Raw genomic sequence first — 20092 nt, forward strand, 5'->3', positions numbered from 1 at the left:
AATTTGATATAAACAATCCACACAAGTTTCTTCTAAATTATATAGTCAAAAAGATAACTATATATAGTGATCTAACTTATTTTTAATTATTAATTTAAAATTCATAGAAATTTATTTTCCTATTTAAAATATAAAAAGAATATTATTTTTCAAACTCAAAAAGTTAAGGAAGTAAAGTGACATTTACTCTCAAATTTCCTATATGGTCTTGCTTTTGTCCAGTAAAAAGAGAGCGCGCATATATAAGACAAAAGTTTCATACGCTCATCCACGTTTTCTAAATTTTATTTTTACTTTATCCTCTAAAATTAAAGATAATTCTTTAAATTAGTAAAATAACTTTTTTCTTTATATTTTTCTAAAAAAGTAATTTTCTTACTTATTTTTTGATGTGTGGTTAGTAAGAAAAAAATATTATCATAAAAGTATTTATAATAATTTAAAAAAATAATATGATATCGAATTCCAACTTATGACCCAATCCAATTTCGATCCAAGATTCGACTTTCCAACTTGAATTGAGAGTCAGGTTCTAGGTCGAGATCCAAATTAAAATCGAATCTCGGAATGAAATAATAATTTCTTAATTTACTTAGAAAAATATTTTTTATTCGTACCAAACACATATTTAAATTCTCAAAGCCATTTGAATCGGCCATCGGAATATTCAAATGATTCGTCCGCCGGTGAAATCATAAATTTTACTTTTGGCAAAAGTCCATTTTCAAATAGTTGAGCAAATATATATTTTTAAATTTCAGAGAGTATTATTAGTACCTCTACAAATAGAAATTCATCACTTTAACTCCCCGGAGAAGAAACAAAATATAAAAACTCTCGCCTCCATTTTTGAATTTCTTGTTATCATTCAATTCATTTTCCCTCTAAGCTCACAAATTATTTTCGAGATTCCGAAATTTCAAAGTTAAAATGGAGCCACCGGGAAACGACGTCGTTGCGTTTGAGTCAGCTCAGAAGATAATCCTCCGGTGGGATTCCACGGCGTCGGAAGACGCTCGAGAGAAGATGATCTTCGCCGGCGATCGACATGAGATCGATCGGTATTTGCAAGCTGTTGATGAAATCCAACGGTCGATGGAGTCCGCTACACTTTCCGATGAACAGAACAAAGTTAGTAGTGCGATCCAGATCGCCATGGCTCGGCTTGAAGATGAGTTTCGTAATATACTCATAGCTCACACGACTCCTATGGAAGCTGAATCTCTTACTGACAGTAGTCCTGTGCCTGAAGAAGACTACGAGGATGACTCGCTGTTGACCAAGGACTTGGAGCATCAAGAGAGTAACAGCAGCTGTAGTTATCGATCTACAAATAGCATTCGTGAAATCGATCTAATGCCTTCGGATGCAATTTACGATCTCCGATGCATCGCCGAGAGAATGATCCTCGCCGGATATCTCCGGGAGTGTATTCAGGTGTATGGCAGTGTACGCAAGTCTGCAGTGGACTCGAGTTTCCGCAAACTTGGAATAGAGAAGCTGAGCATCGGAGATATCCAGAGATTAGAATGGGAAACTCTAGAAACGAAGATCCGGCGGTGGATACGAGCTGCAAAAGTATGCGTTCGGATACTTTTCGCTAGTGAGAAGAAACTCTGTGAGCAAATCTTCGAAGGTTTAGGCACTGCAACGGACGATGCTTGTTTCATGGAAACAATCAAAGGTCCAGCTATTCAGCTATTCAATTTTGCTGAAGCCATTAGCATTAGTCGGCGATCACCGGAGAAGTTGTTTAAGATATTGGATCTTCATGATGCTTTATCGGATTTACTGGTGGACATTGAGATTGTTTTCGATTCAAAATCTTCGGAGTCAATTAGGGTTCAAACTGTAGAGATACTATCTAGGTTAGCTGAGGCTGCAAGAGGGATATTATCTGAATTTGAAAATGCAGTGCTTCGAGAACCTTCCAAGGTTCCTGTACCTGGAGGGACAATTCATCCCTTGACTAGGTATGTTATGAACTACATAAGTTTAATCTCAGACTACAAACAGACCATGTCTGAATTAATTGTCTCAAAGCCATCAACAGGGTCAAGGTATTCGAGTGATCCTAACACTCCTGATATGGATTTTGCGGAGCTAGAATCACAGACCCCGTTGGCGCTTCATTTGATCTGGATTGCTGTGATTTTGCAGTTCAATTTGGAAGGTAAGTCTAAGTGCTATAGAGATACTTCATTGGCACATATATTTATGATGAACAATGTACATTATATTGTTCAGAAGATTAAAGGGTCACCTGAGCTGAGGGAGATGGTAGGGGATGATTGTTTAAGGAAATTAACAGGGAAATTCAGGCAAGCAGCTACAAACTACCAGAGATCAACCTGGGTGAATGTTTTACATTGTTTGCGAGATGAGGGTTTACATGTCAAAGGCAGTTTTTCATCCGGGGTGTCTAAGAGCGCATTGAGAGAGCGGTTTAAAACCTTCAATGCTATGTTTGAAGAGGTACATAGGACTCAGTCCACCTGGTTGATACCGGATACCCAGCTCCGAGAGGAGCTGCGTATTTCTGTATCTGAGAAGTTGATCCCAGCTTATAGATCATTTCTCGGAAGGTTCAGGAGTCATATTGAAAGTGGGAGGCATCGGGAAAACTATATCAAGTATTCTGGTGAGGACATTGAGACTGCTGTCTTGGATTTCTTCGAGGGGTACCAAGTTTCACAACACATAAGAAGAAGATCTCAGTGAAATGATATAAGTTTCAGTAATTAGAATCTTAGGACATTCTTTGAATTTTTTTTGTGGAGTCATTTAAGAGGAGCCGAGGTTCTGGATTTAAGGTATTGTCGTGCAAAGCAGAAAATTTTGGTAAGATCAGCTGTATCTATGATGGTCTCCCTCTGCCTAAATGCTCCTGCCCTGTAAGCGCAGTGTTGTTGTATTTCTTCCATATGTTAGATTTTATTTCATTTGTCCATATCTGAATTGGTGCATTTGGTTTTTACTCAGAAATTTATGAGCCATCAAAATCATGAGTACAGAGTTTCATTTATCCTTGCAGGTTACCCTCTAAGCCCATGCCTTTTATCAGGTGCTTAATATAATCTGAACATTGAAGGCATTCTAAGGTCAATATCCCTAACAATTGAATACTTTGGAGCAAACTAGATTTTATAACTCCATCAACAATATCATAATTTATAGTATTTCCCTTGCTTCTTCTCAGCCGAGGGTTTATTGGAAACAATATCTTTATCTCAAAGGTGGGGGTAAGGTTTGCGTACATCCTACCCTCTCCTGACCCCACTTGTGGGATTACACTGGGTATGTTGTAGTTTGCTTACCTTAAGTTAAGGTTTTTATCAGTGAAATGAAAACAGTTCTTCATGATTTTCCAACTAAAACACTGGAAGTTCTTGCAGCATGACAATTTGCTTATGTATTTGGTAAAGCAGCATACAGAACTATTGGTGTTTTTTTGTTTAGTTGTACCCTTTTACTGATAGGGACATAAGGTAAGTAATGCTTATAGTTTATAAAAAACAATAAAAAGTTAAAGAAGGATAAGTGGTGCTCATTAGCTATTGTTGGAGATCAAGAGAACATACCAATCACTTGAATTGGTTAATGCTCTCAAACATGAATGCTTACCTTATCTCTAATGAAAGAAGAATAATTGCAACTCTGAAAGTTTTGCTAGTCAGAACATAATACAAGTGGATAATCCCTGCTTGCTTGCCTGGAGCATTGTGTTAATGAACTCTCTGAAGTGCTTCAGATTGTTGGTTTCCAAATGTATGTGCTAAATATGTAAGTATATCATTTTCAGTGTTACAATCTTTCCATATATCTTCATTTTACATCGTATTCCTCGTCTCTCTGTAACGTAACCTATAGTACCCAGGAGTTCTAGCTGGTCTTCCTAACATGATTTTTTTTCGAATTCTGCTTCCGTACATTTGAAAGGTCAAATAAGGTTGACACTTTGATTCATCAATGTTCAATTTTTCAATGGTCTAAGTTTGTCTTCCGTCGCCAATTCCAAGAGGGTGTAATGGTCCACAAAGATTCAAATGTATTCTGTGAAATTTCAAAGGAACAAGTCAGAATGAGTAATGTAGAATTTTCCCCTAGCTTGTTGAAGGTTTGGTGAACAAACACACACTTCATGAGATATAAAGTATATAGAGAACTTGGTTTGTCGACCCCAATATGGAAAATGCTTTACTAATTGCTTATCTTCTCTCTTTTGGGAATGTTACTTTGCCACGTTACAATATGGGGCTATTTAATTACAGGGATTAGGTTGTTTCATAGTATAAAATTTGGATAAAATTTATTCCAAAAGCATAAAAGTCCCAAATATAGAAGGTGAATTATTACCATCGGATAAGCCTTGTTTTGAACTAATAGCATTTGAGTATAAGTTCTATGCATCGGCCACTGAAGGTCGGAGGTGATTTTTTATACAAAAAATAATTGATTACTTGCATTAAAATCCTGAATTAATGAAAGATTAGGAAGAAGGGGGGGGGGGGGGGAAACAAGAAGAAAGAATTTGTTATAAACTTAGTGGAAAGAATTACATGATATCTTTTAATAGTGAGAGACTGAACGTTGACAGATAGACGTGGCTGATCCAAACACCACTTGTTATAAAAATTTAAAAAGAAAAAAAAAACAAGGAAAGAGAATTAAGAGCCATCCTTGTAAGTCAAATGGGTAAGAAAACATTGACACGTCAATTATGTACTACTACTCGAGACTAGTCATTTTTGCTGTTTCCCTTCAATATTTTGAATGAGTTAAGACGATATTTAAGAAATTTGACGAGATTGAAATTCTAGAATTGAATTGGAAAATGACCAAGTCTTTGAATATTCCATTAATTTCCTGGACAAAATCACTAACTAGCAAAGTTGAAACTCTAGATGAATTCTTTTTCTTTTTTCTTATAATCAAAATTAACTTTCGTGCTTTTTGGCCTACCAGGTGGAGAAAAATAGGGATTTGGAAGGAAATACTATCATCATCATACAGAAGAAAAAACGAATACTTTTGACTTGCAAGATAAATTGTAGTAGTATTTATTTATTTATTGAAACATAAACGTCAATTCTGTGTTTCTTTTCCACTATTAACCAATTATAAATCTTCACGTCCCCATTCTTCAAAAACACATTCATGAATAAATTAAGAACATTCGACCAAGAATGTCGTTGGTACGATTCAAGCTCAAAGCTCAAAATATGTAATTCTTTCTCTTTTGATTTAAAATCAATATCTGGCTTTCAACAATGCCTAAATTATTGTCCAAGACTAGATGGTCAACGGCTGCAATTCAAGTTCATGTTATTACACTACAGGTTTGTTTGGTACGAAAGAAAATATTTTAAAGAAAAATAAGTGAATTTCTTGTTTATTTTCCTGAGTTTGTACATAGAATAAAAAACTGTTATTTTAAAACTATTTGTATATAATCTAGACAAATACTATTGAAAATGAAATTGGAGTGTTTGTAGATAGGGGGGCTACAGATGTGGGATGAAGATGGTGTGCAATTTCGAGGGTAAAGAGGAGACAATTAATGTTGAATGTCACTTGTGAAACTTATTTTCCTACTTCCATCAGGAAGTCATTTTCCTCATTTTTAAGGAACTTGTTTTCCTAGAGAACAATATCCCTAGGTGCTTATCCGTAGACTTGCCGAAGCTTATAGGCAAACTAGTTTTCAAAAGAAGAAAAAATCACATTACCAATTACAACAACATACCAAATGAAATCTCACAAGTGGGGTCTGGGGAGGGTAGTGTGTATGTAGCCTTTCCCTATCTTTTGAAGGTAGAGATATTGTTTCTGATAGACCAATCACAACACCAATTACCGGGAAGGGGGACTAGTTCTGAAGCAATGCAATAACAAACGACACAGTAAAATTTAAGCAACATAAACTGTCTTTTCAACGGGATAAAATGCAGAATCCAGATTTCAGTCTACACAATTTACCACAGGAGTTTATATTCTTCCATAGAACAATGGAAGAACCTTAGATCACTTTTACCATCGTTCGTAGTCTAGCATTCTCCATTCCATCAACAGGTCAAGTACCTGTACTACCAGAAAGATGAGCGGACCAACCATACTTGAAACATCTAACAGAGGAAACACAAGAAGATAATAGCAATAGCAACTCTATTCCCACCCCAGCAGCAATCATGTACTGTAGGTGTTTACAATGAACATTTACAAATACAGGGTACAGCCCCAGTGAGAAAAGAGAAACGGAGTCGTAGTTACTCTTTGCCAACACCAAGCAACCATGATAATATTGGCGGAAGGCATGGCATGATTCCAAGCTGAACCTGATATGAGCAAGAAACTTCAATCCATATCAAGGAATTCCATCCTCTTTCTCATTGTACCTTTAAGATCTGTAGCCTCCCTTTCTGCTTTTTGGGCCTGATATCCACAATTAGACAGAATCAAAGAGAGTTAAAACTCAGACGATACCTCGATAATTCACATGAAAGCAGATATAAAATAAAAGGAAATAGAGCAAACAGCACTATACAACTTTATTGTACGACTTCAAATTATAAGACTCATTTGTTTGCACTTAATGTTAATCATTCAGATCTCAGTCATTAAGCCTGTTTGTTTTTAGGTCTAAACCTTAGCTATTCATATCTTAATCCTTAATTGCGTCTGTTTTTAAATTTACAACTGTTTAATGAGTCTCAATAGATCTGAATTATTAAGATCTATAACAACACTACAACAACATACCCAGTGTAATTCCACAAGTGGGATTTGGGGGCAGTGGTGTGCACGCAACCTTACCTCTACCTTGTGAAGATGTCTTATCAAGGATTTCTACAAAGATAGTACCATCCACTTTTACCACTTATCGCCACCCACCATTCTCAGTTACCACCACCCATAACCAATGTTGCCAATTACCACTGTAAATTGTCACCACCAGTAGCCATTATTTACAATCATCACCACCTACCGCCAACCATCAATCACTTACTACCATCCACCACCAATGTATATCGCCAACCACTGTCATCATTCATCACCACCATTAGCTATTACTATTCACCACCAACTACTATGATCAACAACCAATATTAACCTAGCCATCACCACTACCAACAGTAATATAACAATTTTAAAGTAGTATTCATTATTTAATATTGAGTTTTAATACAACAGATTAGTATTCACATGTGCATTTAAACTCATATCTAAATCTTAATGCACATCTTGATATTCATATGTGCATTTGGATACAGACATCGTAATTGCTTTTTTAATAAAGGACGTCTTAATCTTAATAAAAACAAATGAGACTTTAGTATATTCATGCGTTTCAAGAATAAAATTTCATTATGGAATTCAAGCTTTTGCTATATCTTCCAATAGTGGTAGCATTTGGCCTTTGGAACTTGTTTTTCAGTATATTTGGACTAAGATGGGTAACGCCTCAGAATCTGAGAGAGGTATATGTGAGCTGGAGCAGCTGGAAAGTAGATAAGACCATCAAGAAGACCTGGTTGATGATCTCTGCTGCTATTTTTCGGAGCCTTTGGAATCATAGAAACAGAAGGTGTTTTGATGGCATCTCAACTCCAAGCCCCTTTCTTTAAGTTAAATGTTTAGTTCATCTCTTTTTGTTGGACAATGTTGTCCCCAGTAACTAGTTCAGTACAGTTTTTGGATTTTATTAGCACTTAATTTCTTGATTGAGGCATTGTAATATTGTATTTGGGGCAAACAATGCTCTCCTACACTTTTGTTCTTTTGTAATTAGCATCCTGTAACTTTGCATCTCCATGATGCCTTATTATGAAACACATTACTTCATAAAAAAAAAAGAGTTGGAGATCATTGTAGAGTACTAAATACAAAGATCATCCATTTTTAACTACCCTACAATGTTAGAAATATAAGAGGGACAATGAGAAAGCCAAAACCACATACTAACTCCCCTTCATTCTGTCTTGTTTTTGTTTACTCCCTCTATCCCATTTTATGTGACACCATTTCCTTTTTAGTCCGTCCCAAAAAGAATATCACCTTACTATGATTAGAAACGTTTTAACTTCAAATTTTCTTTTTACCCTTAATAAAATGATTTACAACCACACAAATATCTATGGATTGTTTTAGACCACAAGTTTCAAAAATCTTCTTTTTTTATTGAACACCGTGCCAAGTTAAACGGTGCCACATAAAGTGGGACGGAGGGAGTATTATTTCTTCTTTGGGGGTGGCAAGGGGCTTTTCCAGCTTCTGATGTAATAAACTTTACTACTATGACACTAACTTCTCGTAGATATTTTTCAAAGGAACTGACAAAAGGCAATGCTATTCCTTTTTGTGGAGGCATTTCCTGACACAAATTTTGATCTTTGCTAACTAACAATTATTTGAGAGATTTTACCGAAATGTATCACGTGCAAAATGAAAAAGGTAAGTGCTATTCAGAAAGATCAACACAAACTTATAGCCCACTAGGACCACATGACACTTCTACTTAACAGTAGGGTATATTCAAATATTCTCTAAGAGTGAAACTCAGGCCAGAAGTAAAACATGTAAAAGAAAATTTAAACCTAGTTGCAAACAAATGATGGACCCATGGCATTCTCATGTTCCAACATGAACTTAATTACACATCTATATTAGACAGATAAAGAGCAATGGGGTCATACCCTTCTTATCTCAGCTTCTGGGACACGAGTCATGTGGGGTGGAAGTTCCTCCTTATCTACATCCTTATCAATCAGAACAAAATGTATGAGCAAAAAGGTGCAGGTATACTATGTAGAAAAAAAATCTCATTCAAAAGAAAATATTGAGGAGCGAGAGATCAATGCATACCAACTCGCCAATTAACACGACATTTTCCCCTCTTATAATATAAAGACCTAACGGAATATCACAGTAGATTTCACCAACAATAACACGCTCACATGCACCTTCTAGAACAGCATTAGCTACAAATGGCAGACAACATTTCCTTTAGCTGGTTATTTATTGTTGTGAAACTGAAGTCATGACAAGAGAACCCTACCAAATTGGTCAAAAGAACGAAGTGTCCCCAAAAGCTTCCGGCCATCTCGCAGCAACACGAGAAGTTTCTCTGTGAAGGATATATCAAGTCAAAATAGGAAAAAGAAAGAAATAAGGACTAGGGAGCTAAAACAGGATAAGTTACGCTATAAAACTATGACAACTTGCAGCTAGTTTGCTTCATACATATAGAAATACAAATTCCCCTACTCTTAAGCTTTTATAAGCAGCTTTCTCCACGACACATTTTGCCCCCCAAAAGTTCTAAAATTAGATGCTAGCATCCCTTTCAGTAACAACTTCGTCAAGGATGTAATATAGTAAATTGATCAGTTTACAGGAATACTGCATATAGATCAGTCTTGCAAGCAGACTATGCCGAATTAGTAGCTGAACATAACATCAGAAAGCAGTGTGACAAAACCACTTCTATTGATGAATGAGTTACTTCCAGATAGTATTGTGTCTGGAGAACTGTTCTATTCACAGGGTATGTGAATTTCTTGAAGCGGTGTTCAACATTTTACTACGAAAAATGGAAAATATAAGAGGGGGAAGAAAGATGAAGAACAAAGTTCAGCAAGCTAGATCACTATGATATAGCAACTTTAGACGTCAACGATTCATATAGGAAGTCACGGGGCCATTATACCATCGTTCTTTTCAGGATATCCATTCATGTCACTTCTCTACCCTTATCAAATGCTAGTCACCCTCGAAATTAACAGGATCATCGTTCCTACAGCATTCAAGATCAGACAAATTCTAGGGTTGAACAGAAAAGAGTGAAATATTTTTGAAGCTAAATCTTAATATCATTTATGTCAAAACAAGACCTCACCCTCTCCGATAAAGAGTCGAACTTCTAACGCTGAAACCAGTGGTGTAGCCAGAAATGGATGCACCAAAAACTTTTTAAATCAAAATGCGTAATATTTAGATCTAATGAGTTCATATTTAATTTAACATGAAGTGAATGGACATAGCAAAGAAAAATAGAAAAAGAGAGAAGAGGGTTCTATCTAAAAAGAGATCCTTTTAAGTTTCAAGGTTTTATTACTTTTATTTAAATTTTTTAATGAAAAGTAAAAGAAAGTCAAAGACACATTAATAACAGATTTATTAACTGTTAATTAATAGATATAGAAAATAATTAATTATCATTATATTAAGGGGTGAGTTTGGTTGTTTGTTGCTTTTTAAATAAAACTAAGACTGTGGCGGCTATCAGGAATTGAACTTGCGTGCCTAGGTCAATCAAGGATGCCTTCAATCACTGAGCTACCAATAAAGTTGTTGCAAGGATGTGCAAACTTTAATATATAACCGTATCAAGTAGCATTTTACCTATATACACAGTATAATTTTCCGCCGAAGGGTGCTCGTCTGACCACCCTCAGCATAACATAGCTCCGCCCCTGGCTGAAACACTAGACAAAACATATTCTACATTCAATAGGAGATTCCAAAGTATCTCATCTCCCCATTTAATTTTGTTAAGCTGAAGAAATAAATTCACTCTTTCAACATCCTCCAAGATATATTCTACGTTCAAGAAGAGGAGTCTCATCTCCTCTTTGATTTCTTAAGCAGAGGAAAATATTTATTCTTTCACCTGTCTTCCTGGTATTCTCTCCTCCCATTATAGAAGGTGATCAAAATTCTAACATTAACTTATGAGCTAAGAAAATAGAAAGAGATAATAAATGTGTTAAGTTGAATAAGTAGATCAAACTGCTCCACTAAGGATATTTCTTTTCGATAGACAATAAATAAACAGGTAGTCAAACCAGCAAAATTGATTAAAAATTAAGCCTTTATGTGCTCATGTAGCCTCATCAGATAATCCCAACGGAATTCTAATTCAGAAATTCTGCTTGCATCAACAAATTTAGATTAGAGTAAAGACCCATGAACATAACCTCTAAACATGCATCAAAACCGCAATAAAAGATCCTAGAACCAGTGGCACAATTAAGTAAGAACATACAAATTCTGAATATTACACCAAGATCCAATTTTTATTAACAAAAAAGACTTAAAATATATTATTAGCATCAAAATTCAATCCAGTAAGCCCAAAGTTGAATCCTCTATATCCATTCGGCTCTATTCGGATCCGTTTCCCTCGAATTAGTATCAAAGGAAAAAAAAAAACACCAAAAACACAATGAAGCATGAGAAGAAAAAGGAACTCACTATCAAGATAGCTAGCAAGAGAAGTAGAGAGATAGATATCTTCTGGACTTGCCCAAGACATTGATGTGCCTCACAATTTAGCTTTTCATGTGTCCCAAAAATAACCAAAAAAAATTCCTGATTTCAATTCAAATTGCATTGGCAGCACAAAATTACCCTAATTCTAAAACCCTAACTGATGGAGAAATTTGGTTGTTCTCAGATCTGAAAATCCCTAACCCTAATTTCACACTATCTCCAAATATGGGCCGGAGCTACACAGAACGTGACAAGTCGTAGCGTTTCTGTTGTTCACTTATTTTTAATTTTTACCTCAAGTTTTTATTTGAAAAGTTATTCATTGTTTTTTTTTTGTTCAATTTGGTATTTTATTGATGAAGTAATGAGTATAAAGCACCACCTTATACCACCTCGGACAAAGTCCATTCCCTATATGGCCTAATCGACTAGGAAAGAAATAACAAACAATCAAAAACAAAACAGCTAATACTTTGAACCTCCCTGTCCCCTCTATCCCTTTGCTGGATTTACTCTCAAATAGGGGCATTTTAGTTTATCACTATTAATGATCTTTCTTCCTGCTACTTCCAAACTGCTGAAATCTTGATAGTTGCAACCTCCTTTATCAATTGCAATATTTGTCAAGTAGTCTGCTAGTTGATTTTCTTCCATGAGAATGTGCTGGAATGTATGTTGTTTGTTCTGTAAGCATGTTTTGATTTATGTCACCATCTCTGTGATTTTCCAGAGGCATGACCATTTTCTTTCTAGAATCTTGTACAATAGCATAGAATCTGTGTGAACGATTATATTATTGTGTCGCTCCTGTCTGCTATGTTACATGCTTCTAGAATCACTTTCACCTCTGCTACAGAGTTAGAGGTGTTTTCAATAGTAGCTCCCTCTACATACGTGTCACGATCCAACTCCGTAGGCTGTGACTGGTGTCCGAGTTGGGCACTCATACGTACCCTTAGCCCCACTTATCATGTTAGCAGAATAGACAAAAGTAGGAGTCAAAAAGGGGTCGCTAGATAGCGCATGAGAACAGATATAGCACAAGAGGGTCGTTAAGGCCATCACGGAACACAAAGCCCAAAACATATATGCATAACTCACATCACAAGTCTACAGACCTCTAAAGAATGATAGCCTAGTCATATGACGGGACAGGGCCCCGTCGTACCCTTAACCAACATGTACAAATGTACAACAGAAAAGTTAGTACCAAAATAGGACTCCGGACAAAGAAGCACTGTCAACCAACAAGGTGGATGTCCTAAGAGAGCGGATCAGCAAATCGAGCGTCTATACCTACGGGCATGTAAGGCAGCCTCCCCGAAGAAAGAGGGTCAATACAGACAATATACCGAGTATGTAAAGCATGAACTATAATAAGTAAAGTCATTACCAGAACAGAAGGTGCAGAAATGAGCAAAATATCCAGAATACCAAAATGCTTTTCATAACCACAAATAATGTATGCAGAAAACATATGCCATGTCCGGCCCCATTATGGGACTCGGTGAATAAATCGTGGTCGCCGTCCCGTCACTGGCGCCATAACATATCATAACTCTAGAGTAGGAAATATCTCCGTAACAGATCATATCATATCAAATGGCCATATCATATTATATCATATCTATCATATGTGTACATGGCACATCATAACTCTACAAATCCCATGTACAGGTCGTACCTACCCCCTCACGTTGGAGCACGACGAACAATGCAAAAAAATACGTATAATAACAAATTCTGGCCCAGGCTCAGTGAAAAAAGCATTGAGGCATCCACGAGTGGAATAGTGAAAAACTAAATGCAATATAAAATACAAAACATTTCCAGAGACTTGATAGCGTAACTCCGATGCCAAGTCATATAAGAGAAATTGAGCGATAATCATGGTGTATGTCTTTCAGATGTCACAATGGTCTGTGTCAAAATAGTCTTTCTGAAATCGTTTCCATATTTCAAAATATATTATGGGGCTCAATGGAATAATTAAAATAAGCTATCGTTCAAAATCAAGATAAGAGTCATATCAAGTACCTTTTGAAAGTCACTATGTATTACATCAAAATGGAACTTCTGGAATTATATACTCGTATCAAAGCGTAATAAATGTCTTTTGGAAATCAAGAAATTGGTCATCCTAGTGGCTCTAGGAATAGGAACTTCCATGGAACCATAAAAAAAATCATATATTTGTTTTCATACCGACCATGCCAAAAGAAAGATTAAGCTTTACATACTTATGCCAAAACATGTCAAAAGAAAGAAACGTTAGCTTTACATACCTCTTCCGAATTACTCTTAACACGCTCACCTCGTTGTCTCTTGAACCTATTTAACATGAAAGTAATTCTAAGGTTAGTGACCTTCGAATTTCCATCTTGTAATTCTACCACCAATTACCCATAGGAACCAATCCCTTATCCATTTCCTTAGACTAGCTCATTACTAGTTCCGAAGTTAGCAGAAATCGGGCAGCATCACCCCTATAACTTGCCCTATCCAAATTTCTGTTTAACCTCCAAACCTTAGCAGCCAACCAACAACAACAATTAGCATCATATATTAAAGTAAACCACTTCAACATTACACAACACAAACTCCAAACAACTCGCTTAAAACTACGATACCAAAATAGGATTTTTAATCTCTATTTCGTAAAACCTTTAACCACACGAATCAGGGTGTCATGTGGATTCAACAAGCAGCATATACAGTTATTTTTAGTCATGTTTCAGCCCTGCAATACTACAAAACAACGCCCAACACAACACCACAATAACAACGACTCTAGCCAAACTTTAACCCATTAAAATCGTGTCAAACCAACCCCTATATGACCTGCAATGTTCTTTAGTCTAACATGTATATTTTTATGTTTCCAATCCATATTTATACCTTCATAAAATGTCCAAACCCTTATCAAAACGTGGGAGAAGAGAGCCAAGACATACCTTGCTAGAACTCGCTAAAACTTGCCTCGGAAGTTCTCTTAACATGCTAAAAATTGACGGGCTATTCGTGTCCCTTCTTCGCTGCCCCAAATAGTAATTTTACACTTTTAAACACCATTATGTAGCCGTGGGATACCTTAAATAATTAATTCACATAATAAAAGTCGGAGGCTTACCTCAAATTGGCCAAATCCGTGGCTCCCTTCTCTCCTTTCTCACATTTTTTTCTCTTTTTTGTTGCTGATTTTTGGATGAAAATGACTCTATAGTCATCACAACATGTATATATATGTGTACTTAAGAGGGACACGTGGCATCCCCTAAGGGTGACATGTGGCAGCCCCCTAGGGCGCCACCTCATCTATGCGCCCATTCACATGCTGCCACATGGCAGCGTGGGGTCCACCCAAAGCAGGTGAGTTACCTACTTGGTCCAAGTAGGTGCATCACCTACTTAGTCAAAGTAGGTGCATCACCTACTTGTTTCACGTAGGCGCGTCGTCTTCTTATTTTCTTTTCATGGATTCTTAATCTCGTCTCACATCAAGAGCCTATATATTTCTTGCTACCTAAGCTCGACGTGTACTCAAGTAGATTAAGTATGTAAGACATCCAAGTTGGTAGCTTACGCAAGTAAGTCGAGTCCCACGACTTGTTATTTTGGCCCCCCAACTCGTTTCAAATCCTTATAACCTTATTTCTAATCTTCTCTCTTATGGAGTATCTCTTTCTCTTTTCCTTAGGATTATTTGATAGCGTTATAGATTATCCGACTCATATGAGGACTTCTAAGAAACTTAAGATCCTTCCCAGAAACTTAAAAAGCTTAAGAAGCATTCCAAGGTACAAAAGTACGGGATGTAACAATACGGTAAATCCCTTTTTCATTCCTCAAATAAAAGGCATAGAAGCTTATACCTGGATTTTCCCTCGAAGCCCCATCTGTATTGTATTTTAGGCAACCTACTGGTGGAAAATCCCACAATACTCTTGTTACCTTCATCTTGGGTCTGTAACCTTTCAATTCTTTAATCATATCTGGCCAATTACTAGGACATTTATTAGTAGGCTTCCTCATTTGTAGCATCATGAAAATGTTCTTTGTAATATTATGAATGACTCTCTGAATTAATGTCTTCTTTCCCTCATGCTTCATTCTATTCCTCTTTCTCTAAAGTTCCCATATTATAAAGCTAGGGATAGCTCGATAGTATGGTCTTATTGCTTTTTTAACATCTCTCTCCCACTATAGCATTATCTTTTCCCTCAGGTGCAGTACTTCAATGTTAAAACCTGTAAAAGAACAAAAATAGGACCAAGTCCTGTTAGCTAAAAAAGATTCCAGGAACACATAAGCAAGTGTCTCATTTGTAGGTCTTTCACAACACCAACACCTAGATACACCTTCCAGTCCTCATCTTCTCATTGTCATCTACAGGTAATTTAAATTTCCATAATCTTCATATTGTGAATGCCACTTTAAAAGGGATGCCTTTTCTCCAGATCCACTTATAAATTTTGTTTTCTCCTTCTTTATGCCTTATATACTACCAAGCTGATTTCACAGAAAAGGTTCCTTTATTGTCCATCATCCATAATGGCTTATCTGACTCAATTATTTGTTCGGGAGGTTGAATATTATGACTGATATACTCTACTAGCTCATATGGCAGTATATCATTCAAAACTTTTATGTCCCATTATTCCCTCTTTACTAATTGATCAACTCTTTTGTAATTGTTTTCCCATTCATAGTATTCTCCTGTAATGGTGGACAAGTTCCCCATTCCTATCCATTTATCATGCCACACTGATGCTGATCCCTTTCTTAATAGCCAAAAGATTTGATGCATTGACCCCTTGAAATATGAGATAATTATCGTAATCTAATTTACAAAATAGTTTCATAAAGTTTTTCTTTTCTTTTCATAAAGGTATATAATCAACATATAGATTTTATATATTTATATACATGTTTTTAAAATTAAGTTTGGCTGTCACACTTAGGCAAAATGCCCTTTTTGGGCCATTTTTTACGGCCTGAGTAAGTGACGGTCTGTCCCTCAAATGACATCAAACAGTCGAATTTCATTGATTTTTATCTTTTTGAAGGTATTTTTATCCTAAAAACCTTTAGAAAGTTATCTAAATGGCTCTAAACGTGTATGAAATCAGTTTTGTCACGACCCAACCCTGTAGGCCATGACTGGTGCCCGAACTGGACACCCGTACACATATCTGTTGTCTAGAACCAATTCACAACTAAACATGATATGGGACTTAAGGAAACAGGATGTCATATCAAAACTGTCCCATATTTATATATTTATTCGACATGTCTCTTAAGGAGTTATAACATCAAAGGTAAGGTGGTACGTAAGCCGACAAGGCTTTCACTATACATCACATTCCAAAATATATATGTATATACGCAAGCCGACTAGGCTGCCACTATGAATAGAAACGTTCTAAAATATATATCATACTAGTACAGCTGGATAACATCTATATACCACCTATATATATGTCTACAGACCTCTAAGAATATCAACATTAACATATGACGGGACAGGACCCCGCCATACCTATGAATAAATAAATATAAACATCAAAATATCTATATCGAAATTCTAGGCTCCGGGATAATAAAGCACTTCCAAAATAGCTAAGTGAAAATTCTAAGTTGGCGGATCCCCGAAATTAATATTTGTACCTACCGGCATGAAACGCAGCCCCCCGAAGAAAGGGGGTCAGTACGACATATGTACTGAGTATATAAAGCATAAAATACCATAAAGGAGTTCACATTTGAAATAGGCAATCAGGAGATAAGTATAATACCGATAATCAAGAAATCACTGTACCTGTGCCTTATGAAATAAAATCATGCATGATCATATCATATATCATATCCGGCCCATTATGGACTCGGTGAATCTGTCATATACATATATATCATATTCAGCCCATCATGAGTCTCGGCACCATCATCATATCACCATGTCATCATATCATATCATCATCATCATATATATCGTACCCGGCCCTCTAGTGAGGGACTCGGTGAATAATGCAGTAAAACTGTGCACGAATACATACCCGACCCGGGGCTCGGTGAAAGATACATTAAGGCATACACGAGTAGAGTAGTGAGTAATCATATGCATTTAAATCATCATTTGAGACTCAATAGAATAATTCAAATGAACTATCATTTGAAAATCAAGACAATATTCATTTTAAGTAACCTTCGATTGACCTTATAAATTATTCCAAATATGAATTATACAAAAGTATGATCTATACTAATACGACTTATACCAACTTGGATGGGTGGAATTATACATATGAATCAAGACATATCGATATAAATTCTGAAAATTGAGAACATTTGCCATCCTAGTATATCTAAGAATAAGAGTTTCGTTGGAATTCTATACATTCGTCGTCCATTTATTTTATAAGATCATGCCAAAAGAAAGAAAGGTTAGCTTTACATACCTTTAGCGTTTATACGAATATGTTGCCCTATATTTTCTCAACCTATAGTAAAACTTTAAGCACTATGGTTAAGCTATGGACATGAATAAAATGTCCTCTACCGTTAGTAGGTTATTTCTAAAGAAAATTAGACAGCATCTCCCCTATACCGCTCACTTTTTCCACTTTCAAATCAGTCATATAATCATCAAGTAATATCAACAATTCAAACTATTGACATAAAATAAAATTTATTATTGACAATAAGCCTAGAATGTTGCCACCCGAATTATGTTACCCAAAACAGTAAGTTCGGAAAAACCGAGTACCTCAAGTTGTGGCCACATTTTGAAATTGAAAATGGTAAAACTGGACTTAATGACCTCATGAAACTTTTAGAACTATGTCTTAAGTTTTCAACCCAAAAGAACTAAATTCAAAACTCATTTTTTACAAAAAGATATCATCAAAACACTAACAGCTATACATGAGGAATTTTTCAATCCAGAATCTGGACAGAATTTGTCTCATGATTCATTCCCTTTTTTCGACATAATAACAGTAGATATAGACTACAACATAAACATAAGAGTTGTAGGTAAGTGTATTAAATTTCCAAAACATGTTTAATATCTAAAATCAAAGGTCTACACAATGAGATATTCCAGAATTACTACCAGCTACACAATCTCAAAAACGGATTTGAACCCTCACAATCTTCATACACCTTTTTCCTCCAAATTCAAGAACAACAACTCATCAACAACATCAAAGCAATATCAACCATTATTATACATCATCACTAAGCTAATTTCATCTATTTAAGCTACCTAAAACAACCCTTTAACCCATAAATCTCAACAAATCACCAAACTAATTTATAACGCTATTTTCTCTGTTCTAATCAGTTAAAAATCTAACTAAACTTGTTAACAATAAAAAAGGGACTTTAATATTACTTCAAGTGTGTAGCAAACACATTAAATCTTCTCCTTATTAGCTGATATCTAGCTCAAATTGAAGCCAAAGCGACGTACAACAATTTTCTCTTCATGAGCTTCAGATTTCGGAACTCGAATTTTGTTTGGATTTGGTATTTTCTCTCAAGAACTTCCTCTCTCTCTCTCTGGAAATTTCTGGATGTTTTCTTATTTAAGGATGAAGATAGAAGCTTAAACAAATCCCTTAAGGATGTGGTTATTGGACCTGACCCGAGTTAGAATCGGGTTGGGCCGAATCTACTATCCAGCTTGACCCCTCTGTCTTAAAATATACATATCTCCTTATTTCGATGTCACCTCCAGACTCACAACCTATGGTTGGAAAGATATTTCAATTTTCTACAACTTTCATTTTAAGGGTTTTCCCAAATTACCAAATTATAAAAGGGTTATGGCCTCCCGAAGTCAGTTTACCCAAAACGTGACTTTAAGAAAAAAAAATATTTGATGGCTTCTATTTTGATTTGGCTCAAGGGTACTTCTTGAGATATCTTTTACTTCACATAAATTATCCATATAACTAGTCATTTACAACAAATCATGTCATTTTAAAATTCAAAATTAAAAGTTCTTGAATTTATATCCTTTAGCTCACGAATAGTCCAAGAAGCAAAAATCCGGATATAACAAGTTTTAATTTCATTATTAAAACCTCTCATTCACTCTTAAATTTCTACTCTCTCAATTCAGAAACTACCGCAAGAAAAGAAAAAATAGGGTTTCAAGATTTCCAAGGAAGTTCTTCTTTCAAGTTTCATTCTCTTAGGTACGTAAGACTTCAATAAGAGTATTCCTTCCGCTCTTATGCCTAAAATATTTTAATTATATGATGAATTATGTTTAAATCTAAGGTTTTACACAATTTTCTTCGAGCTATAATTTTTATGCAAAGTTAGAGTTTTTATGAAAGATTGCTCATGCATCTCACTGAATTTCTATGAACTATATGTTTTATTATATGATTATGATTCTTCAAGCATATGTAAAGAATTATTTACGAAGTTATGAAAGATATTTTTTAGTATTTACAGGTTATGCATGATTTTAAGTAAGTTGTCTCATTTTTAAAGTCATATGCATAGAAGTGAAGGCTCGCTTCCTGTGTGCTATGTGACAAAAAGGTACCACCACAACTTAAAGGCAAGTTTTACAAAGTGGTGGTTAAACCGGCTATGTTATATGAGGCGGAGTGTTGTCCAGTTAAGGTCCCTCATGTTCAAAAGATAAAAATTGTCGAGATGAGAATGTTGAGATTAGGGATGCTTATCGGGCGGATTGGACAGATTATTATGCTTAACGGTTTGACTTAACGGTTATCGGCTTTTAAAAGTACTAATCTGCTAGCCAACCTATAAGATATCGGTTGGATTGGTATCGGATTAGCAC

General features: G+C 35.7%; 2 protein-coding genes across 2 annotated transcripts; one reads left to right on the plus strand and one right to left on the minus strand.

Annotated features, from left to right (window-relative positions):
• Window positions 1-743: 743 nt before the first annotated feature.
• Window positions 744-2952, plus strand: LOC129901003 (exocyst complex component EXO70A1-like). The gene has a single exon (XM_055976104.1). It carries the CDS (start codon window positions 931-933, stop codon window positions 2719-2721), a length of 1791 nt encoding a protein of 596 aa, XP_055832079.1. The 5' UTR covers window positions 744-930; the 3' UTR covers window positions 2722-2952.
• A 2957-nt stretch (window positions 2953-5909) lies between these two features.
• LOC129901271 (sm-like protein LSM1B) lies at window positions 5910-11542 on the minus strand. The gene is made up of 5 exons (XM_055976404.1): window positions 11254-11542; window positions 9056-9124; window positions 8863-8978; window positions 8694-8756; window positions 5910-6432 (listed from the first exon to the last, which is right to left on the minus strand). The coding sequence occupies exons 1-5, from the start codon at window positions 11312-11314 to the stop codon at window positions 6355-6357; spliced, it is 387 nt and encodes a 128-aa protein (XP_055832379.1). The 5' UTR covers window positions 11315-11542; the 3' UTR covers window positions 5910-6354.
• Window positions 11543-20092: the final 8550 nt, after the last annotated feature.

The sequence above is a fragment of the Solanum dulcamara genome, chromosome 8, assembly GCF_947179165.1.
Source record: "Solanum dulcamara chromosome 8, daSolDulc1.2, whole genome shotgun sequence".
Lineage (NCBI taxonomy): Eukaryota > Viridiplantae > Streptophyta > Magnoliopsida > Solanales > Solanaceae > Solanum > Solanum dulcamara.